Source organism: Aptenodytes patagonicus, chromosome 10, assembly GCF_965638725.1.
Source record: "Aptenodytes patagonicus chromosome 10, bAptPat1.pri.cur, whole genome shotgun sequence".
NCBI lineage: Eukaryota > Metazoa > Chordata > Aves > Sphenisciformes > Spheniscidae > Aptenodytes > Aptenodytes patagonicus.
The window spans coordinates 11,017,971-11,030,564 of NC_134958.1; the positions used below are offsets into that span (position 1 = coordinate 11,017,971).

General features: G+C 38.2%; 1 protein-coding gene across 8 annotated transcripts in view; it reads left to right on the forward strand.

The window, feature by feature from the left end:
• Positions 1–211: 211 nt before the first annotated feature.
• The window catches only part of LRRC28 (leucine rich repeat containing 28), a 54,817-nt gene continuing 42,434 nt past the window's right edge, over positions 212–12,594 (forward strand). For 6 of the 8 annotated variants that reach the window (XR_012996168.1, XM_076348003.1, XM_076348001.1 and 3 more), the window contains exons 1-5: positions 258–318; positions 3,132–3,360; positions 7,953–7,993; positions 10,604–10,641; positions 11,397–11,534. Coding sequence is in view for 7 of the 8 variants with exons in the window: in XM_076348003.1 (XP_076204118.1) it covers positions 3,193–3,360; positions 7,953–7,993; positions 10,604–10,641; positions 11,397–11,534 (385 nt within the window). In the remaining variant the exon portion in view is untranslated. Of the gene's footprint in view, positions 319–774; positions 974–3,131; positions 3,361–7,952; positions 7,994–10,603; positions 10,642–11,396; positions 11,535–12,594 lie in introns of all 8 variants that reach the window. The other 2 variants (XM_076348008.1, XM_076348006.1) reach the window with 1 other exon arrangement.

The following is a 12,594-nucleotide window of genomic DNA, read 5'->3' on the forward strand; positions in this document are numbered from 1 at the left end:
ACGAGGCGCTGAGGTGGGGCGCACTCCCATTGGCTGACACGGAAGGGGACGTAAGTCTGGGAGAGAGGGGAACTTGTGATTGGATGGTGGGCGGTGGAATGCCTTGTGATTGGGTAAGAGGCGGGTGCGGGTGGTGAGGGGGCGGTGTTGTGGTGGGACTCGAGGTCGGGCGGTTGCTGCGGCTGGGCGGCGTCTCGCGAGAGTCGTGTGGTGGCAGCGGTCTCGCGCGGCTACGGCCCGCTCCGCCTCCGGGTGCTTGGGCTGGCGGCGGCGCTGAGCAGGGCAGAGGCGATCGCCGCTCCGGCGACACCGGTGCCGGTGAGTGACTCTTCCTCCCGGCGGGAGGGCGAGCGGGACAGGGCGGATCGGGTTCTGGGCGCGTGTGTGGGTGCCTCCGCTGCTTTGCCCCCTGCTGTCTGCCCACTGGACCGCGCGGGCACGGCGCCTTCTCCGTGAGGGGGTGTGAGCCTTCGCCGTCTCCCCGGGCCGAGGCCCTTTCCTCCTTACTCCTCTCCGGCCCCCCTTCAGATGTGGGGGCGGCCTCCTGCCGCCTCCTCAGCCCTCCCAGGCCTCTGCCTGTGGCGCCCCGCTCCCCATCCGCACAGCCGGGACAGGCCGGTTCCCTCGCACCCACCCGTGACTGAGCGGCCTCCCCCAGGGCCCAAGGAGCAGCGAGCAGGGCGGCTCCGTGCAGCCCCACCTCGTAGCCTTGTTCTCTTGTGCCCTACGGTTCCTCCAAGTTTTCATCTGCCCGTGTGCGCTCTTTTCCTCCAGGCAGTCTCACTCGGCTGGAGGCGACCCGCAGGTCTGGGGGTCTCCTGAGCCTCCGGTGTCACCCCTTCACACGCCTTCGCCTAGCCTCCGCTCCCTGTCGTGTGCTCAGTGTGGGCTTATTTGTATCTTCTCCATCCTCTGTGAAACGGTGGTTTTCTCCCCTGAGTGACTTGACTCCTCACAGGGCCATCATCACTAGGTATTATCTGTCCTCATCCTCCCTTTTTACCTTCTTTAAAGACCGTGATTGTATCTGTTCCTTTTTGGTAGTGCTGTGTCTCATCTTTGGAAAAAAGATTACTTAGAGAGAAAAAGTTTGGCTGGTGGTGGAAGGGAGTAGGATGATTTTCCTTTGAAGTAAGAGCCAAAATAGAGTAGGTTATGACTGGACTTTGCATGTGTGGGCTTGCATGTCTGTGTATTCATGTGTGCCATGGCTAAATGTGGTCCAGTTGGTATATGGAGTCACAACTTGAAGAGAAGTCCACAAGTGCAGAACACCTAAAAAGCATCTCTGGACAAATTGGAAGGCTGTTGGATGTTTATGTATGTGTTTTGTGACTTCATAGCTTTTCGTTTAAAAAAAATATTTCGGGGAAAGATGAACTTTCCTTTACCGATTCTTGATTGTATTGTGTATTCTTGTATTGTAGCAGTTGAGTGCTCAAATACGCTCCAACTATGCACGTTAAAAATTCTAATGCTTTTCTTTGAATTATTTTATGCTGATCACAGAGGTGGAGTTTGGAATTGTAGTGGCTTAATTTCCTTTATTTGTTGAACTAAGGGAGCTTTAATGTCACTAGTGCCCAGGGCCAGCAGTGTGTGGTATCCCATCTCCTTAAGATAGCTGATGAAAGCAACTGTTACAGCCATGGTGGTTCTCATACGAATACTGTTTAACCAAAGTTGGACTGATACTTTTAATCTTATATAGGATTCTCAACAGGGTAATCATTTGCTTGTAGAACTGATCTTAGCATAGCTTGAATTGGGGATAACTCAAGATTAGAAAAGGTGTGCAGGATGTTACACCGAAGTTGTGATTAGTAGTGCTTATGGGACTCTAAGAAAACAAATGCTGTATTCTTCCAGAAGGACATAGGTCACTGGTAGAAGCTGCTCATCTGCACATCAAGGAAATGACTGAAACTGATAAAGTAGTTTGACTTACATGTATGGTCCAGTTGTCAGTCTTCAGCCGGGTAAGGAGTTTTGTTTACAATGACTAGTGTATAATCAGATAGGATTCTTGGTCATAACTCAGTACCTTCACTTCCAATATCTGTTATGATTAGAAATCTCTCCTTCAGTAAAGGAATGAACATACTCATTCCTAGAAAATGTTATTGGTGAAAAGCAGTTACAATTCCGTGCCTTTCGTTAACGGACATTAATTTATACACACGAGTCTGTAGAAAACTGGTAACTTTAAATTAATAAATAGTCTGGATTTATTATGTTCTCCTGACTTCTGAGACAATTGAAAAGATGTAGCATTGCTGCTGTCATCTAAATCTAGACAACATAATGACTACAATTTTGGTTATACTTGAAAAACAAGCTAAATAAAATCTGCTTCCAGATATGAGTTAATTTTTAATTTGTCTTCATGCTTTTGTTTTCTGGGTTTGAAATTGTCAGTTAAAGCTTGACATTTAGTTCTTTCTGGTTTTATTTTTAGGAAAGAGAGCTGAAAATCTGCTCTCGCATTTAGCTCTTTATAAATTTTCTTGCTGTAGGTTTCAGATGTCTCATATATTAGTTTATTATTTTAAAATGCCCTAAGTGGCTCTCCATCTCCAATATCGCTTCCAACTGATAAATTCTTCCAGTACTTTTATAGGGGAAAGCTTAACAAACTTTCATTGCCTTTTGTCATTCTGAATTAAAAGCTACATGAAAGCATTTTAGTCATCTGAAGATAAGAAGTCGTCTAATAAATTGTGCATTTTTCGTATGATTTGTGGATTCTTCTTTTAGCACACTTCACAGAACAGATGTAGGACATTAATAATGGTTAGTAGAGAGAGGTTTCTTTTTTTTTTTTTTTTCTTGTGGTGGCAACAAAATTATCTGAAAGGTCCATGGAAAATGGATGAAAAAAAGCATTATGTATAGCTTGAGATCTTGTTATTGCTGGTCCGAAAACACACTAAAACTTCTTACAGAAAATAGTCAAAGATTTGCTTCTAACATATCTTATGGTGTGGATGTTCTGGATACTTTATGTATTAACTGGAACAAGTATGTTTAGATAAATTATCGGACAATATGTAATAACTAACTCTTTCTGCAAAAGAATGCATGGCATACACCTTGATAATGTCTTGGTTTTTTCTTTTTTTGTCTCCTAGAAATGGGTCTGCTTTCAGAAGATGCAATGCACTAGATGTGGTGCTTGGAACAGGATTAGTCATGGCATCAGAACTATGTAAAACAATCTCTGAGGCAAAGCTGGAAAGGCACAAGAACTTGTTCTTAAATTACCGAAATCTCCATCACTTTCCTTTGGAGTTACTGAAAGATGAGGGGCTGCAGTACTTGGAGAGACTTTATATGAAAAGAAATTCCCTGACCACATTGGTACGACAACCTCTTTATTGTAATGTTTACTGTCTGTGTGTTCAGGAATTCTGATTTTTGGAACAGAAAAACCAAGATAATTTAAAAGAATAATAATCTTATAGTAAATCTGATCCTGAATGATGTCATCCATTGTGAAATATGAGTATTTGGTTGTATTATGTTTGAACTTGCATAGGTATTGTAGAGTATAATAAATGAAAGTTTATGACATTTTATGGTTACCGTTTTGAAGCTCTGCTGGGGGTTTTCTTGTGAGGTTTGTTTGGGGTTTTTTTTAACTGCTGTAAATTTTGCTCATGTCAGTGGTCAGGCCTTTCTACTGTTAGGTGATACTATGCAGTCTAATCTACATTCCTTCATTAGGCTAAACAACTTTTACCTTGGTGTGTGCCTTGTTTTAAAGGCTTCGTCAATCCCAGGGTCTAATTCAAAGCTTGCTGTTAAGGTATCAGCGAAAACTTGTGTCTACGGGCTGCTGTTGATAGGAGAACAAACAGTTAATTTCAGGGTTGTGGGATTTTCTGTTGTGGTTTCTTCTTGTTTTGTTGTTTTTCTCTGAACTGAACAAATTCTTACCCTGGATGAATGTTGTGACCTCAGAATTCAGTGTGGGGTAGTTAAACAACTGTGTGACATATTGTGAGTTGGTAAGACTCTACAGAGCGTCAAAACTTGCCACTGTCAGTAGGCTCAAGTCTCCAAGTAATTAAGGTTTGTGGGTTTTTGTTGGTGGGTTTTTGTTGTCTTTTTTTTTTTTTCTTGGGGTCTTCTATGGTATGATAGGTAAAATAATAGCCAGGGTAGAGGAGCTTGAGGGCCTGACTACTTAAAACTCACCAAAATTACATGTTTTTCAGTGCTTCCTAGAAAAAGTCCAGTACTCCAGTTTAAGGAATAGTGTTTAAAGCTTTGACAATGATACATTAGAATTCCTTAATAAAAGCTTTACTTCTTGGGCCAAAAGCTGAAAAGGATTCTGAAGATTTTACGCTTTTTCTTCATCTTGAATGAGTCACTTAAGTTTGCATGTACTGTAGAGAATTATTTTGGCACTTTTTGGTTTTGGGCAAGTCCTTTGCTTAATAATGTAATGGGAGAATAGGATTCATGGTTACAAATTAAAGCTGCTTTAAAAATTAACCAAATACTATAAACAGTTCTGCTTCGACACTTTGTGAAAAATCAGTGCTTATTTAGTGGTGTAAGGTTCATGAAGTTTGTACTGCTCAAAAGATGAAACAATAATAAGGAGAGTTTTGCATATCGCTTTTCTGCATGTATGTGTTAGAGCCTGGTTTTGTTTTTCTCAAAGCAATTATAAAATAGAAACCAAAACAAAGCCTCACAAGTAAGTTTAGTTCCATTTTCCTCTCAGTATCTGTTAACATTACCAGCTAATGGATGTGTAATGTGGCATAAGAGTAATTACCCATGGTTACTGTCAACAGAAGATGTATTAAATGAGGGATGCAGCTCTTGCCCAACAGTTTGGTATTGTAATTGAGGCCAGGGATAAAGGAACTGAAATAATATGTAAAACGTAGATCATACCTAGGCAAAATGACTTGCAAACAGCATGAAGTAGAGCATTAGGATTCAAAATGATCAGGATGACTTGCTCATAATATGACTCGGTGGAACCTCATTCAAATGCATAGCACTATAGCTAGGACCTAGGGAAACAAAATTGGGTCTAATTCACTGAGCATCTGTTCAGCAGAATAGATGTTGGAAGTTGTAGTGGACCAAAATAGATCAAGTCAGCAGCATGTTACAAAAAAGGCAGATGTCTTTTTGGAACATAGAAAGTTTCACAATCTCTATTAAAATCAGAAGGGAATAATTATTGGATACTGTTAAAGCATAAGCTGGAGCAAAGATTGAGTCTGGGGTTTTCATACTTATGAACAACCTAGGTAAACTGCAAAGAACCTAGAAAGCGGCAACAGGGGATTTTTAGAGAACATGGCCTATGAGAGAAGGTTGAGAGACTTAGGTTAATTCCGCTTGCAAAAAGAGAAGACAGAGAAGAAAAGAAATAGAAGAGGAGTAATGGGGGAGAGCAGAAGTCATTGGTATTTTTACAAAGCAGTATTTTCATAATGAATTTTTTTTGCTGGTAGGACAAGTAATACTCTCAATTTCAGTAAAGAAGTAGTAAGTTATTTACATGGGGGGGGCAGGGGAAGGAATCTCATCTGAGAATAGTTGAAAACAAATAGGTTATTGAAGGAAGCTGTATTCCTTTCACTGAGACTTTCTGAAGGAGAAAATGTACCAATTTCTTTGAGGGGTGATCCTGTCTGAGAAGAGTAATTTTCATGTCTCTTTCAGCCTTGTGCTCCTTTGATTCTATGCAAGATGATGAGCATTAGCTCATGAATAAATACTTTAAATTGCATGCAGATTATTAGCAATCATCAAAACTAAATCTGTACCATGTTTCTTTAAAGTAAGGTGGTACTTTCGTCCTATTGGTTCATTCCTTCAGAGTTCTGAAAAATGTTGACTAAATCAGCTTTTGTTCTTCTTTGCTGTTCTAAAATTACTCTAGTCCTTGACAGATGGCTCCTATGAAAATGTCTGGAATAGTTATGCTGACAGAATTTACATATACCTTGACTAAGAATAATTTCATTTTTGTCTTCATTGGCAAGATGGAAATAATAGAGGGCTATGACATAATGAATGGATCAAGAAGCTATATAGCACACCTGTATCTCAACATCAAGTCTTCCAACTTCTCATTTAATGTTTGACTGATAACATTAGCCTTCCAGTAATCCTATTTCCCCATCTATTAAAAGGAAACACACGTTTGCCTTGATGGCACTGTCAGAAGCATGATCTAGCCATATCAAAGAACAATTGTTCTTAATTTACTAACTCAGCATATGCAATGCTGAACCAAATCAGCAGGTTCACTTTTTGAAAAATGTCCAGTGGGTGTGAGGGCGAGGCAAGCTTCACTAAACTGGTGGCAGAATTGATGATTCATTTATCATCATTGTTTGTTGTCATGTCACCAGTAGAGACCAGAGTTAGTTTTATCTCTCAATTGATAGATCAGAATAGTTTTTTAATTTCATTGTAGGATGTTGTATTGACTCAGACCCATTGTTACTGTGGTACTCAAGAAGTTAAGCAGAATTTCTATTATAGACTTGCTAAACTGTAAAGTTGTCTCTCGTCAGTTTAGCGCTCTTACAATATGAAGCAGTTAAAGCAGGAGTAAGAGGATAACTTTCATGTATAATGTGAAAATAGTTTGTGATTCAGGTTAGTATCCTTATTCTAATAAAGGGTGTAGGATGACAGTGAATTTGTTTTTTCACATTCCCTCTTCATTTTTTAAATTAAAGCTTGAATTTTTTGTGCTTGAGCATGTTGCAGCCTTTCCATGTTTTCCCGGTTTAAGCTGTTCTCTCTGACCAAATAAAATGCTGTGCCGAGAGAAGATAAATGTACTGTAGCAAACCTTCCAGTAGGTGGCAACAACTGATTAGTTATAGCCTGTTTCTTGGGTCTTGACGTCAACGGATTCATTTATTGAGCCATCATTTGCTGCTCCATAGTTAAAAACAAACTATTTTTTGTACTCAGATCTAGGATATGGCATGTTTGCCACTTAAGACTATTTTGACATTACTTTTTCAAGTTAGTGTATTTCTTCATAATAAATTTATAAACACAAAGTTAAGTATTTTAGATAATAATATACCTTAAATTTATATGACAGTGAAAACTGCTAGGGTTTTTTTAACAGGAAATTGACTGTGTGATTGAGCTGATCTTAAAATTTATTTGTTTCTGCATGTGTATTGTAAAAACTTTTTTTCAATAAAACATATCTATGTTTAAAGTAGGTTTCTTAAGCAATAAAGCTGTCTTAACCATACTCAAGTTATTCAAGGTTACCAACATGACATGTAAAACTTGTGAAGCCGATTTTGTGGTATATGTTCATGGTTATAAACGTCATTAAGAAACAGAATTGCAGCTAGGGAACAGTTAGCAGTTAGAAAATAATATGCATCTTAATTTGTAAATATGGAAATCTAGTTTGATGGATTCAGCACTTCTGGCTTGGTGGTAATTGATTAAGCTACACAAAGTTTGTAGGTCATTTCCCAATTTACTAGCATTACAAAATAAAATACATTATGGTTAGACATCTTGTATAGTTCTTGTTCTGCTTTAAGTCTGTAAAGGCTGCAGCTTCTTAGCAGTCTCTTGGCTTCAGCTAACTCAATTATTTTAATTTATTTTTGAAACTAAGGTTTTTGGTAATCCATCTTTTCAGCCTCAGAAGTCTGTTTACCATTTAGTTGAGGACGCGTTAATGTCGCTTCTAGGCTGTAGTTCTGTTTCAGTAGTGAATTGCTCACCCTTGATATATCCCAGATTGCACTGATGGAGAACGTGCGGGGATGTGGAAATAGGGTATTGCATACAAGCTCCTTGTTGCCATTTTTTCTGTGACTAGCTGCTGACATGTTTTAGTATGGATATTAAAATGAGTTGGGTACACAATATGTGTGTGTCTGCTTTTTGTTTTGAAACCTAAAAAATCTCTAACTCTTTTTCAGCCAGAAAACCTTGCACAGAAGCTTCCAAACCTCGTGGAATTGTGAGTTTGTGTAGGAGTTCTAATATATTTTTATTATGCTGATCCATCTTACCTTAAAATAATTCTAGAATGTATTGCTTGCACATAACCTACCTCTTAAGTGTGAAAGTTTTTCTTGGAGGTCAAGAAAGGGTTATTTTTTGTTGGGTTTTTCTCCTTTTTTTTAAAAAAGGAGATATTTTGTTCCATGTTAATCTTTTCTATAATTTCTTGTTTATTGTATAACAATAAACAATTTTGTATAACAAAATATACAACAGCCTACACTGCTAAGGGAAAAATACTTATCCCCCCAACTCCTGTGTAGACTGTTGCCACCCTGATACAGCACTGGAACCTCCAAATGCAACGGTCAGATGGTTGTGACAGCCAGAGTAACAGGCTACTGCTTCCAGCCCATCCCTAGTTGCTCATTTCCAGCCCAGCTACCAGGGGTATTATGAGCTCAGTCTTGCTGATTGTAGTACTAAGTTTTTTTGGAACCAAGTCACGGATTGTCAAATAGGAGCAGGAATGAGCAAGTAGGGGTAGTAACTATTTAATGATGATTGCTGTAGGCAGAGTAGTTTATCTAATCTTGTCCAAAGAATGGATGTCACATGAACTGTATTATTTTGGCACTTAAACTGTAAGCCCCTGAGTCAATGTCCTCTTCCCTCCCATTTTCTTCTTGTAAGGTTATGATTTTCTTGTATGGTAGGCTTGGCGGAGGGGGTGTTAAAAGGGACATCCTCTTTTCCCCTTATAATTCATTTGGCTCACTGTCAGTTGAGTTAACTGATGGACCATTGATTCTGTTCATTTAATGGAAAGCTCTAAACAGGAGGAGGTGTATATTGGAGTAGTCTAATGCATTCAGCTGTCTGATCTTGTCATCTTAATTTGGCCCTTGAAACCACACCTTTCTGGTACACGCGACCACAGTATAATTGAACTGTTTTGTAGGTCACTGCAGTCTCGGACTTGCTTAAGAGACAATCTTGTCTTATCATGCCTGAGTCTTGAGAGTACGTTTATGCTCTGAAGCAGTAAAATAAATATTTTTGTATTTGTTATACTTAGTATTTAATGATTTGCCATGGGGCATCAGGAAATCTCCATGTTATCTGATGGTGCCTTTAGGAAAACCTGTATAAATTACAGCTTAAAATAATCTCTTGGAAACACTGAATTGTAGGAGTCAAACCTAATTATTTGGGGTTCAGCAAGCTTAGTTGTACCACCATTATCCCACACATTCTTCTGGTCTAGAGAGAACTGCAGTGGGCCTGTGGTTTGTGTAGCTCTAACAGTACAAGTCAATTTTTGATCAGACAGTAAGAGATGTTTTGTTGACAGAGGAGAGACCACAAAATAAAGATTTATTTAAAGAACAATTTGTTACAGTAGCTTTAAACTTTGAAAGACAAACTTAACTGATTTTCATTTTCCTGGAAGTTATATCCTTGACAATTTCACTATATATTTTTAAAAACTTCACTGTTATCTGTGTTTCTTTGTATATCGTGTCCCTCATGCTGGGATACTAGGTGTAGATCCTCATAATATACATCTTTTTAGCTTGAGTGAAATAGTTCACAGGTATTTTCCAGGAGCTGCAACTGAAATGAGTAGGAGAATTCTCATCCTGAGGTATATATAAGGATTACTACAAACATATCTGCTATCCTTATGTTTGTTACATTTTTCGTAAACTTTAAATGTCTGCGATTTTTAAAGAAAAAGAGAAGGCTCAGATGCTCTATAGAGTTGAAATGTTCATATGTCTTTTTCCTTTTTCTGCCTCTATCTCACTGAAAAGACAGGCTCCTACTTTTGGAAATGCTGTTTGAATAGAGTGAAAAAAAAATGTTGTGCAAATAATTTCCGTATGTGCCTAAGCAATTGGACATTGAGTACTCAGTATACCTTTACAATTAGATGTCAATATCTGAAAATTTTGTTAATCTAAGAACAGTTTTTATGTTACTAGTAGTACTGGAAGTGTTCCAGCAGAGGGTGCTGAAGATTCTTGGTGAGCGATCTGGCCACCCTCACTACCAACCTAAATGACCATGTGTAAGATTGGGTTTTTCTTTTGAAAAATGTACTCCAGGTTTGAAAAACCCACTTGCAGTGAGTGGATCATGTGCTTGTTTCTTCAGTCAGTAAAGGTGCAAGAGTTTAGGTGCAGGGGAAAATGTTCGTAATTGTGTAACTTGTGTGGGTTTGGGCTTTTTTCTTTTCTTGCCCAGCATTTAGTGTGGAATAACCTGATGATCAAATATGGTTCATTCTGGTTATTCTATCTGCTTTCTTCTTTTTCCTTTTTGTTTCCTCTTATGACTCTCAAAACTAAAGCCCATTATTATTGTAACTGTGAATGTTTTGTTTTAAATAATTGTACGTCATTCTCTTTTATTTTTATGTTAATCATTTAATAGTCTAAGTGAAACTTAAGTACCTATCCATTGCCAGTTTATACAGTTTCCACAGCTTTTGTGGTCATAGAGAGGAATGGCTTTGAGGGTGCTCTTTCAGTCTGAAATTGGATATTTTGCAAACTGATTATGTAGCAGAAGTCCTTGAGGGTAACAGGTGGTGTCCTCTGCTTTTTTCTCCTCCCCCCAGGTACCTTCATTCAAATAACATAGTTGTTGTACCTGAAGGTAAGTAATCTACCAGCTCACAATAAGTGGCAGGAATCATAAAATATTCATTTTTCTTCTTTGAAGAGACCTATTTTTTCCTTTATTTTCCCATAAAACATTAAAGATTTTCATACAAAATATACCAGCGTAGCTCTTAGTCGATAATATCTTTGTTTATGCTATGTTAAATTCTTTTAATGAATTCTCAAATGCACCTAAATGCTGTTTGCTTCAGTTCTAATTGCAGAAAGCAAAAAGACTAAATGGCACTCCTCTACAGAAACAAAAATCTGGAGTGTCTACTGCTTTCAGCCAGTTACCACACAGAATACTCTGCTGGTTTAGATCATGACAGATTTGAAACCTAAATTATCAAGAACTTGTACTAGTTTCTTTTCCTTGTCTTTGTAGAGTTATGTGCCTAACTTCAGGAAAGTACTTTAAACTCTTTCTGAATATATAAATTGAATAGACACAAAGCAAAGGAATGGAAAAAGTTATGCTGGGGCAGAATCGTCTGAGGAGAATCTAGAAATGGGAGTATTCTCTACATCACTATTTTTCCTCCCTGTCTCACTGCCAGCAGTACTGTTTGTTAGATAGTTTGTGGAAATGCTTATCCATGTCATTCAGTTGTGAGACCAGCTTTCATACATCAAAATCTGCTCAGATATAGGTGTTGGGTACTGTGGCTTTTTATCCTCTCATAGTCCTATTAAGATTTTAACATTACTGTTGGGTCACATTCATGTTTTAATCTGTTCTCTCACAAGCCATTGGCTCCCTCGTTAAACTGCAGTTTCTGGACCTAAGTGATAATGCCCTCGAAATTGTGTGTCCAGAGATTGGCCGCCTGAGATCCTTACGTCATCTTCGCTTGGCTAACAATCAGCTGAAATACTTACCTGCAGGTAAGTACAAATGCGTGAGGGATTACAGCAATGACAAATTCCATTTGAACTTAATTGGCATAGTGATCTGCTCTGGGTTTATTCATATCTTACAGTTGAAGCATGGTACAACTTGCATTTAAAGACTAGGCAGGGATTGCCATTGTATGTATTGTACTAAATATACTCTGTAGTTAGAAAAAAGCCACACTGTATGTGGCTTTAAGTCCTGAAAAATGCTTCTGAAGTGGGGAAAAAAATGTATTAACAGTCTTTTGCCATTGTATCAAGAAAACATTGAACTTCCTTGAGAAGACAGAAAATTCCAATGCCAACTGTCATTATGATAAAATGATGTTTCTTCCAATTTTCCTTTAGGATTCCAGTCCTTCCTTTCTTTACGCCCAACAGCCCCATTCATGTATTTTCTAAAAAGACAGATGTCTAGTAGGTTTGCCTATGGCAGTTCCACCTCACTATGACAGTAAATAACAAATGTTTGTCCTGCTAGTTTATAATAAAAAAGCAAAATTTATTCAAAGTAAATGTGACACAAAGTCAGAAAAAGTTGGCCGTAGGCAGATTTTGAATTATTTTTTTTGCCTTCTAAATACTTTGACAAGCAGACATAACTGATTGTTCTTCTTCCATTGCCCTTATATTTTTCCAGAGAAGATGATGGTAATTTTTAATTTTTTTTTTAAATCTTTCTATGGCATATTTGCATCTTCGGATCTGCAGAGATTATAAAAATCTAAGGCCAGCATTTCAAAAAACTGGTCTAACTTAATCTAACAGGATTAGCTTTTGGCTCTAATTTTAACTAACTTCTCAGTGTGACCATCATGTGTTTGTCAGTTCGTATTGCTTATTATTAAGAAATATATTGCAATTGCTCCTTGAAGTTTTGGGTGCAGAAATCTAGCTGTCCTTTCCTTGTACTTTTCTAGGCATAATAAGCTTAATAAGAATAAGTCAAAGGAAGCTTATGATTAGAAAGAAAAAAATGTATACGTCTATGTAAATGCTCTGGAATGAAATTACATAAACCTGTTAAACATTATGACCCAAGGCCAATAAA